We start from the raw sequence: 26,389 nt of genomic DNA, 5'->3' as shown, positions 1-26,389 counted from the left end.
TGAAATCAATTACAAAATATCTTTAAAAAAATTAAAACTTACATTTGCATTCCTGTCTTCTCTATCACCATAATTCCTCCTTTCATCATATCTTTCTTCATCACTGAAATACCTGTATCTTTCGTCTCTGTATCTCGATGGTGATTGATTCCTGTCGTATCTATCAGTATACCTGCTTCTTCTGTTATCGTAGTCTCTCTGGTATCTACTTTCACGGAAATTTTTATAGCTTGGTCTGAAATTTCTTGGTCTCATTCTATCAGAGTTTCTGTGTCTTGTATCAAATTCGTCATCACTGTATTGATATTCTTTCCTTTTTTCTTTAAATCTATTCTTTTCGTGTCTATTTGATTCATTATCACTGTCTGTTTCGACCTGTTTTTGATCCCAATATCTTCTATGAGCACGAGAATCTGAGAAATTTTCTGATTTCTCTGGACTGCTGTCTCTTGAAATTTTTCTATCATCCTTCTTGTGTTTTTGTTTTTTGTGTTTTTCATTATGAACAGGAGAGGGCAATTTTTCCTAAAATAATATTTCATGAAATCAATGTTAATAAATTAATACTATTCAGAAAATTAATTAAATAGTAATTAATCAATTTTAAAAGTGTATTACTCATTAACTATTATACAAGAAAATAGTTTCGTGCAAATAGATTTTCCATAACCCCCTATATTTTCATTCTGTATGTGTATGTATCTATTTAGTTCCTTTAAATGTAATCATTTATTCTTTTCATGTTAAAATTTCATTATTATAAGAAATCTTTCATTAAATTTACATGACATTTAGATATAGTTAAATAAATATAATTAAAACAACAGTTTTATACAAATTAATTTCATTTATGATGTAAATAACCTTGTGTAGAACTTGGATTATATATTTTCTGTGATTCCATACTGAAGCCATTCTAGCAAATAGGTGCAATAACTTTAGTATTTCTGGTGGTCGAGTTTTTCCATTATTAATTGATAAAAAGACTTATGTCACAATTAATTCTGCCCATCAGAAATTCTTCTTTCATTGCAACATAGCTAAAAAAACAATATGAAATAACTCAATGTAACAACAATCTACTTACTAAAACTAAAACGTGTTTCAAAAATGGCAGATAACATATTGATTAATTTTCATTGCCAATTGTCTGTGTATAAACTGATTATTATTTCTTAAAAAAATATATTTTTAAAATTTATTACTACTATAATAGAACATTTTCAGTTTGAATATAAATTTCAGACTGAAAATACAGATACAAAAAGCTAACAGTTTCTATAAAATTGGGTTTGTTGTTATGATTATTCTGAATTATCATTACTGTACTAATAAAATTATTATTTTTTTTAAACATCATTTTTAATCTTTGCTGTTTTTTAAATTAAAGTTTAATAATTTTAATTTAAAAATAAAAATTAAAATGATTAAATTTTAATTTTCTAAGTAGATAATGATTTAATGATTACTGAAATTATCGGAAAATTAATCAGCACTTAACAATCAGTGGAAGAGCAAATTAGTACTATTAATGATTAATAAATAATCAATCAATACATCTCTTAAAACATGTAAATATATTTACAACTAATCATCATTAGTTCTAATTAGTATATTTGCATATTGTATTTACTATAATTTGAAGAGAGCCACATAAATAATCAAAATACAATGTAATATTGCCATGTATTTTGTAACTTTTTTGCTAACTTTTGTTTTGAAAACATTAAATGAATGCATGTTATTGTAAAGTATTTTAGTATTTTTTGCTAAACTTACCTGTATAAAAATATCCAAACCAAAGCTTATAAACACAAATATATAGATCTAGATTCAAATGGCTCAAAATATTTGAATTTTGCAACACCAGATGGCAGTTGTTTGATGAAAAATGCAAAAATTGTATCAGCATGTCATTCTTGACATTTATAAGAAAATTTGCACTTGTAGTCACAGCTAACATTGCAGACCAATAAATTTTTTCCTAAAAAAACATTGCATTAATTGTTTTCACACCATTCTCAAGAATTCTAGACAGCTTGTCTTCCATCTAACCTACCAAGGTCAAGATACCTTGATAGGCTTTTTTCAGGTAGTCCTATTCCTTTGCTTTGTGTTTAATTTTTTTTTTTTTTTTTTTAACTAACTTCTGCAATTATCCATCTATCATCATTAGTGATTCCACCCATTAAATCAATGTTTTATGCCAAATTATGATTAATTTTTAAGATATAGTCATTTTAGCATTGATATGTTCTTCATGACGACCAAAATCCTTCTTTTTTTTACATAAGATTTTAAAAAAAATCTTTTTTACTGGTTACAGTTTATAAATAAATGAAGGTAATATAACATTTCAAACAAAATATTTAAGTTTACTTATACTAGATGGTATTACTAAAAGTCTATTAGTTTTCTAATGTTTCTCTGCTTTACAATATGAAAATAATTATATTATTTGCGAGATATCTTGTAATTATGTATTTTAAAACAATAATTTAACAGCTTTTTCAAATACTATGATATAATTCAGTGTTAGTTCATAGTAATTAGCAACTTGAATGTAATGCTATCTTGTCATTGACTAGTAAAAATAAATTTATTTATTATACAATACTTCAAAAAGTGAAAACAAACAAAATATATCACCACTATAACACACAAAATTTTTAATGTATACAAAAATTAATAATCATCAGTAGGAATTAACGAAATGTAGATCAAAATTTGGCATCACTGCCGCAAATTCGTTTCACCACAAACTTTCTTCTGAATAGTTAGAGCAGGAAAACTGCTCGTCCTAGTCTTTATGTATAGAAAGCAGAAATAAGTAAATATAAATGATAGGGGGAAATAGTTTTCAAATTTGGTTTTTGCCTGTTATTCTATTGTAAATAGATAATGTAAATATAGTTTTGAAATAAGGAAATTTTGAAAAAAATATTTTATGAATAAATTCTAGAGTATAAATATAAATTCTGGAGAGCATAAATACTCAAAAAATGCATTTCTTGATAAAATATATTTTTTTTGGTTGATTCTTTAGTCATTAATAATAATATAATTAAATGTTCAAAAATATTTTAAAATTAGTGGCTTTTAAATGAGGTACTGAAGTGTGCATCTGATGATCTAGATTTAAAAAATTAGGAAAAAGTTAATATTTCTAATTCCAATGTGATAAAACAATTATACAATATAAAAATAATTACTTTATGACGACGATTATCTGAATCCTCATCACTGCTTTGGTAGCACACCACTTGCTTTTTGGACCTGTAATATAAAAATACTTTCAGCATGTCATCTGTACAACTACTGTCCTATTCCATGAATGAAATTTATAATTATTACATATCAATAATATTTAATATATATTTTTAAATAACATTAATTTTTACAAGTGGCACTTATCTAGCTACAAAAATACAAGCAAGGTCTATAAGTTTCCAATAATCTTATTCCCGTTAGCATAAAAACACAGTTATATCTAAAAGCAATACCTTTCCAATTTATATATATGTGTGTCGGAGGTATAGAACACTGTCCATTTTTGGCCAAAATGAGATAATTGGCCCAATCAAATGGGTTTCTTGTCCTCTACCCAGAGGTATACAACTCTATGTCCTACGTCAAATATTGGCTGAGTTACGGTGCTGTTAAATAACACCAAGTCATCTTTCACTTAGAGGTATAGAACACTATCTGGACATTGTGTTGTATACTTATGCACAGTCTGGTGGCATTAGTGTGAACTAAGTTCAGTCCAGTCAGTTTTACATGTTATTTGACATTGTTATCTCCAGTGAGTGTTTGGTAAGAGTTAAGAATTATGAATCCAAACTCTTGTGGTTACAATATTATGAAGTTACTTAAAGGCAGTAATAGTACTGTCTCAATAGGTAAGCTAAAAGGTCATACCCATATGGAGGCTGACAGTGTTCATACGTTGATAGAGAGGAAATGGAAGAAACTGAATAATATGAGCATTTTAACACCCTGGGACTGGCAACAACTGGTAAGACAAACTTCCAGCAAGTACATTGTTCATAATATGGAACTTCAAGATATTAAAAGTTTCAATTCACTGTATGCCACAAAGGACTATGCAAACACTCCCCTTGTCCATAGGAAAATGGATATTGAGAAACAACCATTTTTTCTATCGAAGTGTGTGCAATTACAAGTGAAACAGCAAAACATGCAAATTCTATATTTCAAAACATCTTTTGATGGTGACGACAAACAGGCTGACTTCATTAGGTCTTGCAGACATGGACTTAAATTTCCATCAGATTTGAACCAACTCTCAGATGTCCCAAAACCTACTTCTTGGCAGAAATATAATGATTTAATGGCACTATTGCCATATGTCCCTCCAGTTTGCCATGCATTTTATAAAAACTTAGATCATACAAGTAATACAAACAAAACAGATTATCCAGAAGATATAGATGAGATTTAGGACCAACTGACATTTATTTTCTTACAGCAAGTTATACCACAATGTGAGTAATGTTCTGTTCATGTAATCGCCTATATTTTTACAATGAAATTAATGTGGCTGAGTAATATTATTTCTTAAATATCAAGAACACTGTCATATAATGCAACATGTTTATGAGAGGTATACAACACCATGTCCATTATATATCTGTAAAATCAGTACAAAATAAAGAAAAGTACATTACGTGTGAAGCAACATGATACGTAATGTTGAAAGTGTAAACTGACAAAATTTCGTTACGATGATGCTATTAACAGGCAAGATAATTCAGGGAGAACACAGTAAAACATCTTTCAAACTACTCTCCTGTAACATTTAATAAATGTGACATATTGTCCTATACCTCCGACCCACAGATATAATCATATTCCAGGTAAGAGAACGTCAGAAAATTTCATTATTTTAATAGAAATAACAATAATTACTATTTCTAAATTAATAAATAAATCAACACTATACCAATGTAAAACATCTCTTGTGAAAACTTTGATAAGTATCAAACAATTACTTTGCAAAATTATTACATTAATGAAACAAAATTCAATTAATTGAGTAACATTTATCATGGTTTGATTTTAGCATGTTAAGCTTATTTAGAAATTCTGTTACAAATGACTTTGATTTTATAAGAATATTTTTTAAATGTAAATAAACAAAACCAAATGATAAGTTAATGAAGAATATATCAGTGGATGGTCTAGTTGAAGGTGATCACATAGAGACCTTCCAACTTACCTCTCTGTCTTTAGTTACATCTATGTAGTGATGATTTAATGTACATTATGTAAGAAATTCTTATACTCTGTCAACAAATGGCTCAAACTTGGTGAACAATAATTTGAAAAATTATTATATATCTTACCACTTAAATAAATATACAGTAAGTCCTCTACTTACAAACTTAATCTGTTCGTAGCGGTCGTTCGCAAGTCGAAAAGTTCGTAACTCGAAAAGATGAATTTTACGAATAAAATGCTTTATTAAACTAAAAAAAACTCGTTATTCTTAATGTAAACCCATAAACAACGTGCGACAGTCGATCGAAAGAACATGGCAGCGATGACTTGTGTGTCGCTACTCTGATATCTAGATACTCTACTCACGCTCATGTTAACCGGCCATTTGTTGGCTTTGTTCGTAACTTCGTAAGTCGAATGTTCGTAAGTAGAGGACTGACTGTAATTTGATTGAAAAACTTAAAGTTTGGTGATGTATTGTATTCTACAATAATAATAATAATTATTATTATTATAGAATTTTCACAAGTCATTACAAAACATTATGTACAGAATATTAATCCAAACAGACTATAGATATATAAATTTGTTCTCATCTACAACTAGATCAATTTTCTTTGAAAGAACCAGACCACCATTTTGGTTCTTTCTATTTTTTCAAAAACTTTTATATTATATCATACGTGTAAAAATAATTTAATTGATTATATTTAATTTTAATTAAATCTATATAACTAGTTACATGATATTATTTATAAATTTTATTATTACAGTAACTAGTGTATTTAAATACACATTTCCAGAATTTATGAATCTAAACAGATCTAATCACACAGTTCCATTTTATCATTTGTTTTACCAAGTTCAGTCAACTTTTTCTAGGTTCTTTAGTTAGTTATTCATCCTAAGATAAAATTTCCATACTTTGATAACTAATAATTATTTTAGAAACATTAAATTAATAACAATGTTTGCAGATCAAACCATAATGATTTTTAATCAATAAATTCAACTAATACAAATAAATTATTGTGGTTTATTATTAACTTATTAATTTCATTCAACAACAACTTGATATCATCACTGATTATATTGATAAATACAAAAAATGAAATTTTTGAGGAAATTTGATTTCATTTCATTGAAAGTAAACACAAAACTACTATAGCAGTGGTTCTTAACCGGTGGTCCGTGGACCACTGGTGGTCCCTGAAAGCACCCGAAGTGGTCCATGAAGTCATCCTAAAATTATTAAATAAATGACGACGAGTTTTGTCAGTTCAAATTTCAAATACATTTTGCTTATTTAGTGGATTTTTTTCACAAACTAAATAAATTGAACCTTCAACTACAACGGTCAGGAAATATGAAATTGGAAGGCACTAGCAATATATATGCATTTGAAGATAAAATCAGTACGTTTATCGCTAAAATCGACGTATAGATCAGCAAAGTTGAAAGAGAAAATTTTTCTGCGTTTGATACATTGAACCCAATTATTGACGACAGTGTGCTGAGATGCCCACCAGTGGCCGAGCGGTTCTGTCGCTAAACACAGAGTTTGGTCGCGGGTTCCCACTGCGTTCGGACGGGCTGGCCACGTGGAGTTCTCCGGGTTTTCTCCACGTTTGTAACCCTTGAATAGGGGCCAGTTTCCTTTAAAAGACCTCCTGGAAAGCATTATTCGGAAACTGATCCACAATCCTTTCATAGTCAACATTTCTGAGGTGCCGGATAAAATACAAGAAGAGTTAATTGAAATGTAACACGATAGTAACTGCAAGGATACTATCGAGACAGGAATTAATCTTGAAGATTTTTGGAGCCATAAAGCTATTGCTTTCTCTAAAATTCGAGAAATTGCTTTACGGTACCTAACTTTATTTTCAACCACATATTTATGCAAGCAAGGATTCTCAGTGCTTTTGATAATTAAAAATAAACATCGAAATCGGTTGGATGCCAGTGCCGACATGCGTTTGGCTTTGAGTAGCACTGAACAAAGAATCCAGCAGTTGGTAAACACTATGCAGTTACAAAAATTGCACTAAAATAATATAATTAATGTAACATTTTCGCAAATAATATAATACTCTTGGTTTCGAATAATTTTATACATGTTTAATTTATAGAACAACCTTATAAGAACTTATATTACTGCCAAACAGCTCGTGGTTCATGGCAAGAGAAAAATTTTGATAAATGGTCCCTCATCACTAAAAGGTTAAGAACCACTGTACTATAGAGAACTTATCACACTATATAACACCAGTTGATTGATTATGAAGTTCTCTATAGTAATTCTGTGCTTACTTCCAATGATCGTAAATTGAGAATGAGGAGCAACTGAGTAACTTCATATAATATTTGATTTTATGTTATTGTAAAATAATCATTTTTTTTTTAAATGTGTAGCTATCATTTAAATATTTTTTATGCATTAGAAGTTTTTTGCAGCCTGATCAAAAATTTGACTCCCAATACCACATTAACAAAGTTTGAATTATAAATACAGATACTTTCAATTATTTTTAGTCAACAATGATATATTGCATAAAAAATTACATACTCGACTGTTTATAATTTTATACACTCATTTAATTATCGTGGGAAAGTATATAAAATTTTATAAACTCAAGTTAAATGTTACTTAATTACTGTACTTATGCAAAATTTTTGTTGTAAGTGATTTTTTCTTCAGTAACGAAATAATTCTAATTGATTTCTTTATTATTTAGAAATCAGTTCTTAATTTTAAAAATATGCAATAAAATGCACTCCAATTTAAGCATAGAATATTTAGGAAAAAAGTAGTTAGTGTGTTTAAACATCCCATGCCAATGGCATTTTGATCCAATTTTTTCACAGTATTCTGGTTTAAAAAGTAAAATTGGAATGTACACTTTTGTCAGGAAAAAAAAAAAAAAGAGTTCAAAAGAAATCCTTTACAATTATAATTTATCATTAAAATATTCAACATGAATACATGAAAAATATATTATTATTTTTTAATATAGCTAATCAGCTTTAACTACTTTACAACTTTTCTATTACAATATGTTCAAAGAATAATTCATTCCTCTAGTTTTCATAATAGCTTTATTATGAATTAGATAATGATGATAACAATAAATTACATATCAAAAACATATATTTTAAGAACATCGTTCTTGGTGGGAAAAACAGGAGTCACATGTACAAATTGGTGCATCACCTGTAACATCGTAAGAATTTCTAAGTCTCAACACAATAAAACCAAAACTTTTATAAAAAAGCATAGCAGATAAGTCCACATAATAAATGAGCAGAATTAAGAAATATATGAGATTAAAGGCAAAGTTAATATGAGCAAATTTCTTATTTTTTATTTCTTTGAGGTTTTAACTATTTCTTATAGGTTTATGTTAGAAATAACCCATAGTTGTTCATCAGTTTGCAAATTAGTCCATCAATTCAGCATTTCACCATTGAAAAAAATGTTTTTGTTCACTTTGCTTGTTTGTTTACACTTTAATAAAATGGTTTTTTTTGTGTTATGCAGCTATACTGTTTATTGCATTCTCAACTTTTTTCAAAAGAAGAAAATAAAACGTAAAAAAATTTTAAGCATATTAAAAGCCAAGCTGGTCTTATAATGAAGCAACCTGTAGATTCATGTGTGTGGCTAATATATGGATATAGGGATCAATGCTTATTTTTGTTGTTTTGTTTAGATTTGAGTTTTGTATGGTTGAGGGATTGTTTTTTCAAAGTTTGTCTACAACTTTTAAATGTTAATTGTTATTTTAAGGGAAAAAGCAAACAGTGTTCCTTTACACTGCTATTCAAGTAGTAATAAGTAAATGCTTTAATGTGACAAAATTAACAAAAAATATAAATTATAATAGTTTAGGTTAATCATTTTGATTAATTTTGATTTTTTGAATAGTGTGCATTCACTACTCACCTAGTAAAGTGTAATGAAAGGAGTCACTTTGTAACCATTGATCAAGTTTGTTGCTAGTTTATAATAAAATGTTTACAAAATATATTATTTGAAGATTGTACTGAAGAGGGAGGGGTTAAGTACAGTAGAGTCCCATTGGTCCCAATTATTTCGGACTAAGCCCTATTCAGATTAGTGAATAATTGAAATAATGCAGAAGCAAACAGTAAAACAGGTCTGGTTTATATAGATCCAACACCATCAATGACTTTTGTTTCTGTTCTTGTAACTACAGTATAGATCTGCTGTTTTAATAGGCCATGTCAAACACTGATTCATTAATTTTGTACAGTATTAATACAGTACTACAATAAAATACAATTTTTTTTGTTGTGGAATTCTAAACCTTTATGTACCATTAATATCATTTAAATTCAACTGGAAAATACAAAAAAAAAAAAACATATATTTTGCGAATTAAAAAATTTCCTCTCCACCAACTGAAACATGTTCGGATTAGCAATGTTCAAACTAGCAGGACACTACTGTATATGGTTTGTTTTAGTGCTCATTTGAATTATACTGCTCTAAGCATTGAATCGCCACATTTAATGTAAGGTTACAACATATCCATTTATGTTATTTGTGATATTTTAAAATTGTTAATATCCTATTAATATTGTAGCAAACACCTGGAACTTTGGTCTGTAATCAATGATTTGTCATTGGCATTTTATCAAATGTTGTGATTTTATTGTACATTTCTTAAATGTGGTAGTATCAATATCATAAATATGCAAGTTAAATTACAACCTTAAATTTTTATTGCCAACTTAATCTAACTTGCATGTTTTATTCCTAAAATATAGTTATATTAAAAAACAAGCTGATGAGGGACTTAAGGTCTGAAATGCATTCTTTTCAGAAAAATAAAGTTATTTTCTAAGGCTGATTTAGTGTCCAGTGACAATGTAATAAATCTAGCAATCTAGCAATAAAGAAAGGCCAACATAGTGCTCACAAGTATATACCAAGACTAAACAAGAAATGTATCATAATAAAATTTCTTTGTGACTTCAGTCCTAATACTTATTGGACAAATCCTGTAAGCCAGGGATGGGCAACCTTTTTCTATGTCAGGGCCGCATTTTAAGACTTAAACTAATGCATGCTGCACACAAGAGAAAGAGAAAAAAAATGTTGTTAAATCAAGATTATTTATTCACATATAATTATAAATTAGCATAGGTATACTTAATTTAGCTTCTGGAACTGATGTAAAACATAATATATTTGAAATATTTGGTTAAATATTCGTCATTGCTGGTTTTAAATTAGGTTTGATGTGTTTGTTAGACTGTTTCTTGTTTTAATTTCTACTAAATTCATTGCAGGAAAAACTATTCACATACACAAGTTGTAGAAAATAACATTTGAATTTTTGCTGCATACATCCTTAAGCTGGGAAATTGATATATTTATTCACATTTTATGCTTCGTGGGCCGCAAAATATATGAATGCGGGCCGCAGGTTGCCCATCCCTGCCGTAAGCAAAGGTTTTTAGTCTCTTTCAGTGGCCAGCATCAGGCTTTCAATGACGAGTTTTTAGCCAAACTTTTCAGAACCTTTAAAAAAAAAAAAAAAAAAAAAAAAAAAAAAAGGGAAAATTGTTCTAGAACAAATTTATATTTAAATTAAATTCAATTCTTTATTGTATGAACCTTAGTTCGTTACAAGGGGTTAAGCTATTACATAAAACTGAAGTTAGTACAGTTTATCAAATTAATATAATAGCTTAGTACTACACAATAATAATCATTTCTATATATATTATGTAAATGTGAAATTAGTAAAATTTAACAAATTAATTAAATAGCTTAGTACAACATAATACAAAGTAAAATACACTAAAATAATCTTTTTTTTGAAAAATGCAATAAATTAATTTTATCTTTCCAAGATTTAAATCTCGTCAAATATTTTTTCCTATTTGTTTCAAATTTGATTCACTGAAACTTCCCAAGTTTCATACGTTTGCAAACTACAGTTACTGCAAATTTTCTCGGGATCTATTATTAGTATAGTGTTATATGTCATAATATAATTTTGACCACATCTCAGCTGTAGAATTAATCATTTTACATGATAATTTATATCTATAAACAAATAATTCTCACATATGTAGGTTGTTTGAAAAATATGATATAATTGAAAATGCTTGTTCTTTTCCAACAAAGACCAATCTTCTTGTAATGCTCTGTTCGCAACACACTTTTTTATAATTAATCTTTGATAACTTTAGATCAAACGAGGATCTTGAGATAACCATAGAAATGAGAAATTGTGTCAATCTAACAGATTTTTCAATGCCAATGTCCAGTTATGTGTATAGTTATTCGTCATTAAACTTAATTTATGCAGTTTGTTATACACTACTTTAACATCTCTGTTATCATGTAGTTTCAACAGTTTAATCCAAAAAGAAACTATTGATTTTATTATTAATACCAATATTCTAGAAACACCATACTCCAATCACAACATATAAGTTGAAATTTTATGGTATAACATAAAAATTCTTCAAAGATATAAGGCAAGAACAATTTACATTTTATTGTGATAAGTAATTGCCGGTACAGGAGCAACATAAAGTAGTACAGATAAAATCATTGAATGAAATAATTTTATAGTATTTATATAAAATTATTTCCTTAATTTGAGCAGAATTAATTTTAGCTTTTGAAAGAATAGGCCACATAGAACCCAGTACCATTTTAGCTTTACGAATACTATAACTTTTAGCCTGTAAAAACTCTAGAAGATGAAAAAATACCCCCAGGTATCGGTAATTCAAAACAATTTGTATAGGCTAATGATTTGTTAAAAGATCATCTCTCTCTGGGCGATAGTCTACCACCCTTCTTGATGATCACCACTTTTGTTTTTGAAACATTTATAGTTAATTCATAGTCATAACAGAATTGCTGAAGAATTGTGATTTTCTTCTGTAACATTGGAATACCAGCAAGAATTACAGTGCCGTCAGCATACATTAGTACATGTTACTTAACTTGATCAGAGAGAGAAATCCCAGGCAGGTCAGATTTAGCAAGTCAAACTATCAGACCATTAACATAAAATTTAAATTGTGTCAAATACTATTTCCTAATAAAGAAAAAATTGTTTACAATAAAAATTTTGCATAAGTACAGTAATTAAGTAACATTTAACTTGAGTTTATAAAATTTTATATACTTTCCCACAATAATGGGTTCATAATCTCACCCTGTAGAATTCCAATGCCAATATCAAATGAATCAGTCATTTCAGCTAAAATTTTTACTATTGCAGTGGCTTGGAGTATATATCAATTACAAGGCCAAGAAACTAATTATTCATACCCATTCATTCTAACAAAGACCATAAAACTTTATGATTAACAGTATCAAAAGCAGATCTGTCTACAAAAATAACAAAGTTTTCCCTCTCTTTTTTTGCAATTTCAATTGAACCAATGCATTTAGTACAAATATTTGGTCTTCACAGGATCGGCCGGGTCTAAAACCTGCTAGCTCCTGACACAAAATATCATATTTAATAATCCAATCTTCTAATCTTTTATTTAATAAGGGCATAAATACTTTATCGATTACATGAACCAAAGATATAGGCCGGATAATTTTTAGGATCATACATATTGCCTTTTTTATATATTGGAATAATCAAAGATTCAATCCATTTTTTCAGGAAAGTAGAATTTCTTTCAATAGAGTTATAAACTTACAATGTTGTAAGAAGAGGGTTTTCTGAAAAACACTTTAAATATCTGTTCTAATAAAATCAAATCCAGGTGAGGTACTATGTTTAAAACAGTTAATAGCTCCTTATTCTGTCTGTAATGTACTTCAGGTCTTTATTGGTGTCAGATATGTTTGAACAATGCACAAAAGCTCTCTTCCATCTGAACACTGCCATCTTGTATCGAGGCAGATCACACGATGCGACACAAATAAAAATGGAGGCATACGAAGGTTTGAAGAATATAGAAGCATGCATCTCGTTAACCCACAAGAGTATCTGTAGTCTAAGAAGTGAGCTTCCCCGTCGCTCTGTCGATCCAATTTTATCATGAGCCCACACAGATTATCGTTAAAAACTGTTAGGATATTACAGATGTCTGGTTGCAAGTTCTATATGATTAAGACACCATCTATATAACTTGTACATAGTCAGATTTCAGGAAGAAGCTTACACAGTTTTTGCCTCGAGACGTCTTACTACAAGTCCCCCGATAGCAGGCTGCCCATCTATACTCTTCTTTTTTTTTTTGTAGGAAGGAATTGCCTTAAAAAACGACATGCAGCATAGGAGGTGAGCTAGTTCTACTATACGTTGATGATATAATCCCGAGTAAAGCATCGCTTAACTCACAAAAACATGGTTTCGGTTTGACCGACGAAAACATCGAGACAAAGTAGAGAACCATAATGTATTAAAAGACCATCTTAACAGGTACAACTTTACCATGAAGAATTCTTTACAACTTAATAAATTATAAGAAACTAAACTATGAGGAGGAGGATACATTACAGTTCTCGACTTTGTCTCAATGTTTCTATCGGTCAAACTGGAATTGTGCCTTTGCGAGTTAAGAGACTACACATACATTGTGGATGTGGAACTATATCATGTTTGGATCAGGGTATGGACCTTGATACAAATGACCCAGATACAATTGCGTTTTAGAACACCAGAGGGCGAAAAATGTGAATAGACAGCTTAACTATTACGTTATTAGTTTATACATGTTTGTAACAATGAAAGGAATTAATTAATAAATTTTAATGTACTTATATTCAAAAATTAAAGTTTACATCCAAGACATCACTTGTCTGTAAAGGCAAGTTAGAAAACAACTTACGTCTTATGCATCGTAGATTTACTAAAATCTTTCATGATGGTAGAGAACTAACTTTCCGTCCAGTGTTGCCAAATCTCAAATAACGTTATAAATAGCCAAAAAATTTCTAAAACCGTAACTGATAAAATAAATACGTAATTAAATTTATAAAGTAAAAAATAATACTTTTTCTGTTATATTCTTTAAAATGATTTTTAATTTAAGTTCTTAGCGATTCTAAAAATATTGCATATTTTAAAATGAAATAATTTATTGAAGTGGCTGAATATGAATCGTGTGATTGTTGGATGGTCGACATGTTATTTTGTTTTTTATTTATTTATTTGTACTCTCTGCCCTGTGGGCACTAAGAGGCTGTCTTTTAGCAAGCCCATTATGGGTTCGGCCAGATCTACAATGAGGTGGCCGGGTGGTGACGGACGGGGCTTGACATATGTACCGAACGGCCCACCCCCGAAAAATTCCTGAGGATTTTTCGACCTGTCTGGATTAAGCCTTTACATTTTTCTTGTACCTCATGAACTGCCGTTGCATATTTACGACATTATAATATTAAATGATATAAAACAGAGGTGGGCAAGCAAGAGTTCAGTGGGAGCCGAAATGTAGGTTTTGCAAAATGCATGGAAGCCGCAGTTCTGTACTGCCGTGGCGGATAGTATGGTAAGGCACAAGGGCGTCGCCAGAGGGGGGCAGAGGGGTAGTTGCCCGTCCCTAGACATGCGAAAAAAATTATTTAAATGCTAAGTCATTTATTGCTCGATTTATAATTCCCGCGCGATGCGACCTGAAACGCATACCTAGGCGTGTTTATGTTGAATGTAAAAACGTTGCCATGCATTTGTAATAAATATAATTTTTTTAAATTATAAAGTGACATATCTTTTCTATAATAAAAATAACTTTTATCATCACTAATTATTTCATGTTTTTTTAAATAGTTAGAATTTTTCAGATACTTATAAAAATTTCCCCAAAATTTAACATATAAATTCAAATGTTAATAAATAATTAACTAAGGCTTACAAAGTTAACATATATGTTTATTTAATTACTAAACAGAACGAGAAATAATATTTAAAAGAAAAACGTGAAAAAAGTTAAACTGTTAAGATGTAATTGATGCGACCCCTATGAATTGTGAAATGATGCGACCCCTACCGGGATAAATCTGCAAAGCAAACCGTAAAATTTTTGGGTCTGAGTATAATATGGACATAAGAAAGTTTTTTGGTGAGTATTTTTGCATCCATGTTATTCATCATAGATTGTCAATGCCTAAAAACGTATTTAGCTTTTTTGTGTTAATAATTAATTTGTTTACCATCTCGTATTTATTTATTACCTACTTATTGACACTGATCGAGTGCAGTGGTTCTCGTACGCAAAATAATCAATATTAGTTATGAGGATTACTAATTCTAGGAAAATTAATAACAGTAGAGCATCGATTATCCGACTCAATTGGGGACGGGTTGGTCGGATAGCTGAAAAAACGGATAACCGAAAAGTATGAAAAAATACATTATTAGTATAGTTTATTAGTATATATATCCCATGTAATTAATACATCGCTATTAACCTACTTCGCATTGAATTTTTATCGACGTTAAGCGTAACAAAATTTCAACTAGCACCACTTTTCAACTGATCTATTATTTTCAGTTCAACGGAAACACTGAGAATAACGTGTTTACGTTTAATCGCCATTGCAAACGGTACAGCAGCTACAGCACGATCTGTTACAAGTGTGAAATTCACAGATCCAAAATTAATATCTCCGATGAAAACGGATTCCGATTCAGCACGACACACAGTCCTCAGAAAAATCCACACAAAACAAACAACCACTCATAATTAGAAAATTAAGCCTCGTTTAAATAATGGCCTCCCTTTCATAGTCAAGCCATTGTTGCCAGTTAAAACACGCAAAAATTTAACAACAATAATATTAAAGTAGCCAAGACATAGACATATATTGTAGCGCCACATCAATAGCGGATATTTGAATTTGCCGACTAGAGCGCGGTCGGTTAACCGATGTGACGGTTGATCGGGGGTCGGATAATCGATGATCTATTATAACATTAATTTTATTTATTTATTATCTATCTCCTTCCCAGCAATATTATTTAAATATAATAAGAACACATCTGAATTTTATTTGCTGCAGCTTTTGCTCATCCGGCCTATTTCGAACGTTATCAGCGTACTTGGATAGGCCATCTTCAGGGTATCACTCATCGTTCCAAAATGGAACCATTTGTTCGAATTCATTTCATTTGAATTTTTAAAATTTTTTAAAAATGTTAACAAGACTATTTGTATATTATATAAAAAATAAATAAATAATATCACTAAACGTGCTATTAATTTAACAAAATTAAATAGCATCGAAATACTGAATAATACCATACCTGGACTCCATTATTAATTCTCTTAAAGGACGATTTGCAAAAGAAAATACTCCATCATTCGCATTATCTAAATTACACCCGGCGCAAATGCAAACCATGTCCATGGAAAGTCTCACAAAAGCTTGCCAAACTTTCTCTCAATTTTACGATTTACCAAACATAAAATACGAAATTGAACTGTGGCAACAATTGTGGCAGGATAAACCCAATGTAACTGAGCTGGCCGTTGTGGATGTTTTAAAAGAAACAAAAACTTTCTTTCCCGAAACGAGTAAAGCGCTAAAAATTTTGATTACTCTACCGTGCACAACGTGTACTGTAGAGCGATCCTTTAGCAGCCTGAGACGGATGAAAACCTGGCTAAGAAGTACCATGGTGGAAAGTCGCCTCAATGGTCTTGCAATGATGAGTGTCCATAGAAAGATCATCAATGAGAACATAAAGGATTTTAATAATAAAGTAGTAGAAAAATTCACCAAAAACCCAAGAAGATTATGTTTTAATTAAAATAATCTTCTTAAGCTTCTTAAAATTTATGAATCGTTTTTATTTTACCTACATACAATTCTCTATCGATTTATATCATCTTGCCCCCCTGGCCCATTGTCTGGCGACGCCCTTGGTAAGGCAGGGAAGGATAGGGTGTCCTTCATCCGAGTCGAGAACTTGTTTTAAAAGAATAGATTTGAAATGTCAATTTAATTTATTGCTCCAACTTGAAAATAAATTACTAAATAATACATATATGTAATTACACATTTTCACAAAATTGTGGAAATAATTTCTGCTTTTTATTATTATTTTTACAATTTTAACACTTTCAGCAAGACCCGCACGTAACTCAAAAAGAGCCGCATTTGTCCATGTCTGATATAAAATTTTCGGAAATGTTTATCTCGAATTATTGAATTTTCCATATAAATGCAAAGGGATGCAAAAGTAGGTATATAGTTGTTATTATGGAAAACACACGTAAAAAACATTTATTTTATGCATGTATTAAATCAGAAATAAAAACACGAATAAAATAATAATAAAATAATAACGAGAAACACTAAATATTCGTATTACACAAACGTATGCCTACTTTTGCACCATCCTGTATAATTAAAATATTTAAAGACTATAATTTCGGACTTGAGTCTGAACTGATCCTAAACAAACTCTTAATTACAGTAATACCCCGAACTTACGCGATAGGTGGGACCGAACGATTACCGCGTAAGTCGGGGTGTAATTTCGCATATAAATACATACAAATTATTTTTAATTGGGGCCGGAGACTAAAGAAAACAATAATTTAGAAAAAAAAATGTTTAATAAAATCTTAGATAATACACACGTATAACAAATTATATTATTAAAATCGTAAACCGAAGTTATTTTGATGTAGAAGGCTTCATAAAATCTAACAAATTCGGCTGACTGCTCAAAAAATTTTTTTCTCCCTCAAAATTTCCTCTTAGCATGCTAATAATTTTTTTATTTCTCGTTTTGTAGAAGAAATGCACTCTTTGTTGGAGTCTATATTTTCTAAAATTTGTAACCACTTTTCAATTGAACTCAGGCCTTTTGTCATGTTTTCACAGCTTCGAGAATTTTTTCTTTACCTTTTATAATTGTTCTGACCGTCGATTCCGGTAGATCAAACTTCTTTGCCAATTCACAAATTTTCATTTTTGTATCGAAGTCTTTAATAGTGTTATTTTTACATTCCAAAGATAGTGTTTCTTTTCTTGTTTGATGCAGAAGAATCAGTTCTACTTCGTTTGGATGACATAGTAGTCTCTCTCGAGTCTCCGTAGATATAACAAAACACAGAAATAAATAGCTACAAAATGAATTGTATCTATGCGTCGGTTCCGCGCGACATGTCCGAACATGTAAGCTGAACAATAGTGTGGAGGGAGTGAGTAATCAAGAATTGCGTGGCGCTCAAATAAAAGACGAATTAATGAAATTTGAAAATCGCGTAACTCCGGGTTCGCGTAAGTCGAGGTATTAGTGTATGCGATTTTGTCAGATAAAAAGCGAGCCTATTTGTTAAAATGCTAGCACTTCCAACATTTAAAAGTTGTTTTACTTTTCACTGTTATGTATTTCTACATGTAATTGTAAGTGAAACAGAATACGAAATAGCATCACAACCTCCTAAACCTCGTGTGATACATTAAGAATTCCATCCGAACGTCAAACTTTTTATAACACACATCAATATATTACTGATTTTCTTCTCCTATTACTATTGTATACTTTACATTAATTTTAGCTTGTGTCTATTTTTACTGTATAAAGCGACAGAGTCAAGACATTTAACGTTGTGTGATTTTTAACAAAGCTTCACAAATCCTGCATGAAAATACCCGTGAAATTTCTGTCGGGTGTACTTAGTCCGTGGACATTATCTTTAGAACTTCGATAAGATTTTCACACGTTAAGCCACAAAGCCACGTCAAGGCGACACCCATTTGTGGTAGTTTTTTGTTTTCCAGAAACTGACCTCGATTGCTCGATAGAATAACAATCGAGGAATAAAACTGGATTCTCGTTGCTATTCGATTAATTCGGTAATCTAAAATCGATGAAAAAACACCCAATTTCTAAGTCAAATATTTCTATTAAGTAAAAGACATTTTCAATCCAGATTTGTCAATTCAAAATAAAAATAGCAACGAATAAAATAATTAAAACTATATTGTATATTAAAATACATAATTTTCTAGTATATATTTTCAATTATCATTATTTTGTAGCACAGAATGGCACGCACGTGCTAGTGCACAAGTTCAAATACACCTAACACGTGATGCATGAGCTAATGTACAGGGCCAGCATCGACGAGGGCCGCTGTGCCTCATTGGCACTGGAAGCCGTCGGCGAAGGCGTGATAAACCCTTCGAACCTATTCGACGTGATAAACCCTTAAAATTATAGCTGTAAATAATAGATTAAATTTAGTAATAAATTAAACTGTTAAAGCTGTAAGCGTATTTAATTTAAATATAAAAAATTTCTAATGTGAAATAATTTAAATAATACACGACTAATGAATTCCGATCTTCTGTACTTTAAAATGTATATGCTACTGCTAAAGCTCGAAAGCCGTTAATGTGTACATTACCTAGCTAATCTCCAGATTAACTAGGTTAATCCGTTAAGGGGCCGCCCATAAATTACGTAAGGTATTTTGGGGTGGGTGGGGGTGAAGGATTTCTTACGCTTTCTTACTCAGGAGTAGGGGGGTAATAGATCTCGTCTTACGTAATATTCTTATTTTTTGATCTCGTTGAGTGGTGGAGTTTTCAATTTGGCGGTTTCTATTAAGAACGCTCGTTGTACTAACGCCATCAAGTGTGACATAATAGAATAATAACGCTAGCAGACACAGTTTTATCATGGGAGAAAGGCCGTGCAGTTGTCTCGTTTTTTTTATATTTGAATATGTGCATTACTCCTATGGGTGTATAACACTAAAAATACATAAATTAAAATACATGATACAAAGTAAACATAAATTAGTATTCGGTTTTTAGTGAAAACTAAAATGTAAAACTAGAAATTATAAATAGTCTTTGTTCAAAAAATATGGAAGATTAATTGTAAAAAGAATCAGTGGCTTCTGAACAAGCTTATCGAGTGAATATGGCCACCTGAAACCAAGCGTAAAGATTTCTAATTTCAGAATAAGTCTATCTTGATCGTAAATTGGACAATAATAGATCATATGGTCGACGGTGTCTAGGTTTTCTGTAGAGCAAAGAGGCAGTTTCTGCCTGGTTATACATGTTCAGTAAGTAGTTGAGCAGTAGCAAACGTTAAATCGCTAAGTGGTGATGAGAACCTGCATTCAACACTAGAAAAATAAAGTTTTGTTATTCTACCAGTTTTACTGCCATTCAACCATTGTTGATTCCACTTTTGCGTAGCGTTGTAATAAATATAATTTTTAAGGCTGCTGCGTGAGAGGGATGTGATTGTAGTCCTTTGCAGCTCTTTATAGCCTCAAAGTCGGCTTTTTCATTTCCCAGTATGCCAGTATGGCCACGAACAAACATAAAAGTTCTCTTATTTACAAGATTTTTAATATGGTGCTGGATATATGTGATTTTATTGCTATTGCAATTTAATAGAGCTTTTAGGACAGACTAAGAATCACTGTAAATGTTCATAGACAGTTTTGTTTGGTAGTGAAGTGGCCCACTGAACAGCTTGGTAGCTTCAGCTTGATGTGTGGGGGTATCTGTACCTTCTAACATATTTTGGGCAAAATATGTCAGTTTGGAGGAAGATACAGATACTTGAGAGCAGACACGAAGGGGGCTTTTGGATCCATCCGTGTAGATATTAATGTCTGCATGGTTATCCATGGAGGAAACAGATGACACGTAATTAATATGGCAACGGAATGTGGTTTCTATTCTCTCTTGTTTTATTTTGTATGACGTTTCTGTTTACACGTGCTAGTCGATCTGACAAAGTATTTTGCGTTTTTTTGTGAAAATTAATATAAAAATGAACATTATGATGTTGATTAATGATGATGATAAAGATATTGTTAATAATTAAAAAATAAAGTTCTTAAAATAAATTGTTCATTCGAATTCATTAAATTTTTATATTTTTAAATTTGTTCACAGTCTTTTATAAATAATAGTGCATATTAATTAACTAATTAATAATTATATATTTTGGACCTAAGGTTTTTAGGGTTCCATTAAAAATTTATTGTTAAAATCTTTCTATAAAATTATGCCTAAATATTACGTAAGATAGGGAAGGGGAGGGGATCAAAGAAAATATTACGGTTTCTTACACAGGGGTGGGTGTCTAGAATGACCGAAATCGCCCTTACGTAATTTATGGACAACCCCTAACGTGCGGAATCTAGAGTTTTCCGCATTTTACCTAGGTAATCTGCACATTAAATGGCTTCCGTAAGGTTAAAGTTCAAAAATTTGTCTCTCTCATTTCCTTTCCCTACTACTACCCGAAGAAGACAGTAAAAACTGATGCACGCTCAATTTTAGCTGTGGTTCTTAGTAAAACAGAGAATGGCTTTTATATGCTTGGTACTAAAACAGATATTTTAAAACAATTTTATGCAAAATCTGAATTCAGTGTTTGTAAATAGATTTTTAACGAAAGATGATGTCTCTGCTGTAGAAATATCTTTACGTCAAACACCAATAAAACAATTCCTTGGTACTGGGCAGGGTTTCAGAAAATGTGACCGCAAATCTAAATGTACCACAAATAGGTGTGCTTGTCGCAAAAACCAAGTGTCACCAATCTTTAGATTGCATTTATAAGCAAGCAAAAAATATTTCGAGAGAGAAAATGCTTCTGATTTTTTTCTAATACCTACACTGATTCCATTTTTTTAAAATTATCCTACATCAATTATTGAACTATCGAATATGATAGTAATCTTACTTGGATAGTTAAGGAGAAATTATAGATATTTTGCGAAATAATACCAAGTACGCACGCTTTTCTTAGGTTATTAAAATTTTTATTTGTTAAGAGACAAATTGACATTACAATCTGTAAAAACGTTATAAAACAAAAAACATAACTTCGTCGAAATTACGTGCTTTATTTGTACACGTACTTTACTTGCCACGTGATCTACGATTACGTACTGTACTCCGCATTTTCGAAAATTAATTTCATTGGTTAAAATTCTATAGTGTGTTGTGCGCGCAGATAACCCGAACATGTATAATCAACCGAATAGAATCGGGACGTCAACGACAAAGAAAGACGAGATCGTTCCGAACGACTAGAATCGCCACGGTATATGAGAGACGAATTTCGTCATTCGTCAAAGAAAGGGGGATACTTTAGATTACCACCTATGGAATTTCGGGTGTTTGGGTATATATCTGAACTCGGGACCGAGACGAGTTCAACGATACTCCACTTTTGGACCGGAGACGAAAAATAAAAAAATTTATCACTTTTTTCGGCGATCGCGCGATGATCGGGAGTCGCGTCGCTCTCTCCGCTAAGAGACGAGAGATAAGTGACCAGAATACGGCCCCTGGAGATTAGCTGGGTAATGTACTGTACGCATTAACGTCTTTCGAGCTTTAGCGGTAACATATACATTATTAAATAGGGTGTACTATAGATTACCACCTATGGAATTTCAGGACTGATTATATATTTGAACTCAAGGGACCGAGACGAGTTCAACGGTACCCTATTTTTGGACCGGACATGATAAATAAAAAAGTTACCATACTTTTTTAATGCTCTCATGAAGACGGCACCATAGTTGCTAGTACTGCTATCCTGCAGTAAAGTCTGCAAACCATGACGTCGGACTACGGTCATCTCCAGTAGGGTTAAACACGCGATACGAGAGCAGAGAGCGACGCGACTTTCGCGCGATCGCCATTTCGGTTAATGTTACTTATGGCAGCGAACATGGCGGCCGTTCCAACTGTTCGTGCTTCCGACTGACTTGCCGAAGGGGAAGCCGCCGGCAGGCCGCCATGTGCTAAACGTCACTAGTTATTCATTCACGGTAGTTCTTGAACAAAGTAAAAAAGGGGGGAAACGTCTACTAAAGGCAATTTTAACGGCAAGCGACGCGACTCCCGATCGCGATAGCGAGGCCGACTTAGCGGAGAGAGCGACCCGACTCCCTATCATCGCGCGATCGCTGGAAAAAGTATAACTTTTTTATTTTTCGTCTCCGGTCTAAAAGTAGGGTATCGTTGAACTCGTCTCGGTCCCGAGTTCAGATATATACCCAAACACACGAAATTCCATAGGTGATAATCTATAGTATTCCCATTAAATAATTGATAACGTATCTCTTATTCTAGGTATTTCCTGTATTTTAAATAATTTTCTATAAAGATATAAAGCTGCTATAACCATTCGAGTGAATATTTAAAATTTTACTATTTTAGGGCTTATTTGAACGAGTTTAATGACAATCTGTCTTTCATTCCAACTTAATTTTGCGAACGAAACAGTCAGAAAAAAATCTGGAAAGTTGCTTAACTTTCCCGGCAAAACAATTTAAAATTGCGCAAGGCACCATCTGTTAGTTCAATTTTTAATAAAATAAATTAACTACGTTATAAAATGGCAAAAAGCTTAATGTTCAGGGTAAAGACGAATTTTTATAATAAAAAAAAACTTTAAATGCTAATGAGCAAAATAATCATTAAGTACGATCCTAATCAAGATATGAAATATGACACATTAACCTCTCTACCTTTAACCATCAAAATTTAGCAGCATCGTTGTCCCCAATATGCAAAGCACCGTGCAAGATTTCAGAAGTTTGACTAAAAGCGCAGGAGTTATTAAGTGAACAAAACCATTCACCAATTTTGAACTTGGTGTTACGAGGTTAAAAGAAACCCCACACTTTAAACTTTGGTCAAAAAGGAAAATCATTAAAACGTGATTGGCTGGGTTAAATCGAGCTAGTACTTTTACTACAATATTGGCCAAAAAATTTTTATTACAGCCCGATTTGACCAAATTGGTCCTAGTGGCCTCTTACCCACTCTGCTGTTTGTCACGATTGAGCTCAATCTTAACAATATAAAACCTGAGTAGTCATAACATTTAATTATTATATGCAAGATTTACTTTTTCATATTAATGGTAATAAAGAAAAAAAAATTAATAGTGTAAACCAGGGATGGCGAACCTTTTTGAGTCCGCGTGCCATATTGTAAGCTTTAAAGATGTTAATGTGTGCCAAAGTCTTAGACTTCGAACAATGATATTTAAAGAAATTAAACGAATACGCTTTAATTCGAATAAATGTAAAAAAAATCTGAAAAAAATGATGATCAGGTGATAAACAGAAAGGATGATTGAAAAAAAAAAAAAAACAAAGATCACATTATACATTACGTGGCAGATGATTTCTCTTACGTGCCACTTTGGGCACGCGTGCCATAGGTTCGCCACCCCTGCTATAAACTAATACATTTATTGTAAAGATGAGACAAATTGTACATTAAAAGTACAAGACACACAATGAAAGAGCTATTTACAATGTACAAAAAAACGGTGATGTTGATACTATTATCCTTTATTCTTCGATTTTTTGTGATGTTTGGATTTCTTCTTCTTTTTATTTTTTGGTTTGGACAATTTGTTTTTTAATTTTTTCTGGACTTCTTCCGACGATTCTAATCTAAATGTAATTTTAAAATATTTTATTTTATTAGCATTACTTATGTATGTTTTTTATTTGAAAATTTATATAACTGTCAACTAAAAACAAGGAAGAGTTAAACCATAAATGATTGAATGATTATAATTTTAAAAAATTAGAGGGCTTTTAGAAAAGAGGAACAGAACAATCTAAAAAGTTTAGGTAGTTGGACGCATTGTAGTTATCAGAAAAATACAATAATTGAAACTTACCATTTTCGGCACTCTCGCTTTCACTACTTTCCTCTTCTGAACTAGAAGAATCATCATCTATGGGCCGTGCCAAAAGTGACACATCAAATTGTTTGTTTGTATGTTTGTTGTGTTACTTGTGGCACGGCCCGTGATGTTTTAAGTACATTTTTTAAATGCTCTCTTAATTCATCTCTGAAAATAAAACAAAACAATTTGTTTAAAAGTAATCTTGATAATATATAACAAAACAATAACTGAAAAATAGTTGCTACAAATTCACAATAAACAAACCAACCCACAAATTTGAAATCCTATTTCTGATTAGACTTTTTTAAAAGTTCATACAACTAAGTTTTCATTTATAAACAGTGATCCAATTTCAGAGTAAGATTTATAACAATGATAACCGGGAACTAAAGTCTCAGACAGAAGTTTTGAAACAATCAATATATCTAAATTATTTCTAGTGTTTTGAGACTGATACTTATTTCGTGCGAAGTAAAAAATACTATTGACAAGGCAATCAGATTTACAATAACCTTGATCAAAACAAAAACATCATCAATAGCATGCATGCATATACGTGGTACGATCCAAAAGTTTGGGGACTGCAGTAATCTATGACAACAAAAGCATGTATTTGAAGTTACAGCGTATGAAATGGATTCTACCAAACCACCTATACGTGTTCAGGTTAATTTCACCCATGTTATGTGATTAAACCTTTGTCCTGCGACGTAATCAAAGTGGAGTTTCAAGAACAACCGCCAACATTAAATTTTGTCAGCGTTTAGGTAAAACACCTACGGAGATTTTAAAATTGCTAAGAAAGGTACGGTGATTCTACGGTGAAAGGTCACGGTAAAGTCGAAATGTTGGAGGTTGTTCTTGAAACTCCACTTTGATTACGTCGCAGGACAAAGATAACTATCTCCGGAAAAAACAGCAGCGCTCGCGGTTTAATCACATGACATGGGTGAAATTAACCTGAACACGTAGAGGTGGTTTGGTAGAATCCATTTCATACGCTGTAACTTCAAATACATGCTTTTGTTGTCATAGATTACTGCAGTCCCCAAACTTTTGGATCGTACCACACATATATATACTAGCTGACCCGGCCACACGTTGTTGTGGCTCAAAATGTATCTATTATAAATGTATAACACTTCCCCGTGGGGGGAATTTCAAAAAATCCCTTCTTAGTGTACATTCTCTTGACGTACCGTATTAAAACGCAAAAAACCGCATGTAAAATAGTATAATAGAAGCCGAGTTCTTCACGGTAAGCCTTAATCCCGTCCATCTCCCCCCACTGGGGGGAATTTCGACATTTATATTATATAAAAACACGTGCGTATTCGAATGCAACGTTGTGTCAAAATTTCAAAGGAATTTGTAGGAACAAACGAACGTTATATTTTATTTATACTTATATTATACGTTATACTTATACGTATTATACGTTATATTAAATATTTTATTTATATAGA

The 26,389-nt window shown here is 31.3% G+C and overlaps 2 protein-coding genes across 2 annotated transcripts in view; one reads left to right on the top strand and one right to left on the bottom strand.

Moving 5' to 3' along the window:
* LOC136990412 (pre-mRNA-splicing factor CWC22 homolog) overlaps positions 1 to 14,197 on the bottom strand; it is a 52,920-nt gene extending 38,723 nt beyond the window's left edge. The window contains exons 1-3 of the mRNA XM_067288798.1: positions 14,092 to 14,197; positions 3,213 to 3,276; positions 43 to 525 (exon numbers count right to left, since the gene is read on the bottom strand). Coding sequence (XP_067144899.1) covers positions 43 to 525; positions 3,213 to 3,276; positions 14,092 to 14,126 — 582 coding nt within the window. The 5' untranslated portion in view covers positions 14,127 to 14,197. The remainder of the gene's footprint in view (positions 1 to 42; positions 526 to 3,212; positions 3,277 to 14,091) is intronic.
* Positions 1 to 26,389, top strand: part of LOC136990417 (beta-hexosaminidase subunit alpha-like) — a 376,498-nt gene that overhangs the window by 152,626 nt on the left and 197,483 nt on the right. The window lies entirely within an intron of this gene.

Source organism: Centruroides vittatus, unplaced genomic scaffold, assembly GCF_030686945.1.
Source record: "Centruroides vittatus isolate TY-2023 unplaced genomic scaffold, ASM3068694v2 scaffold_932, whole genome shotgun sequence".
NCBI classification, from domain to species: Eukaryota; Metazoa; Arthropoda; class Arachnida; order Scorpiones; family Buthidae; genus Centruroides; species Centruroides vittatus.
This window is presented reverse-complemented; position numbering and strand designations above follow the sequence as displayed.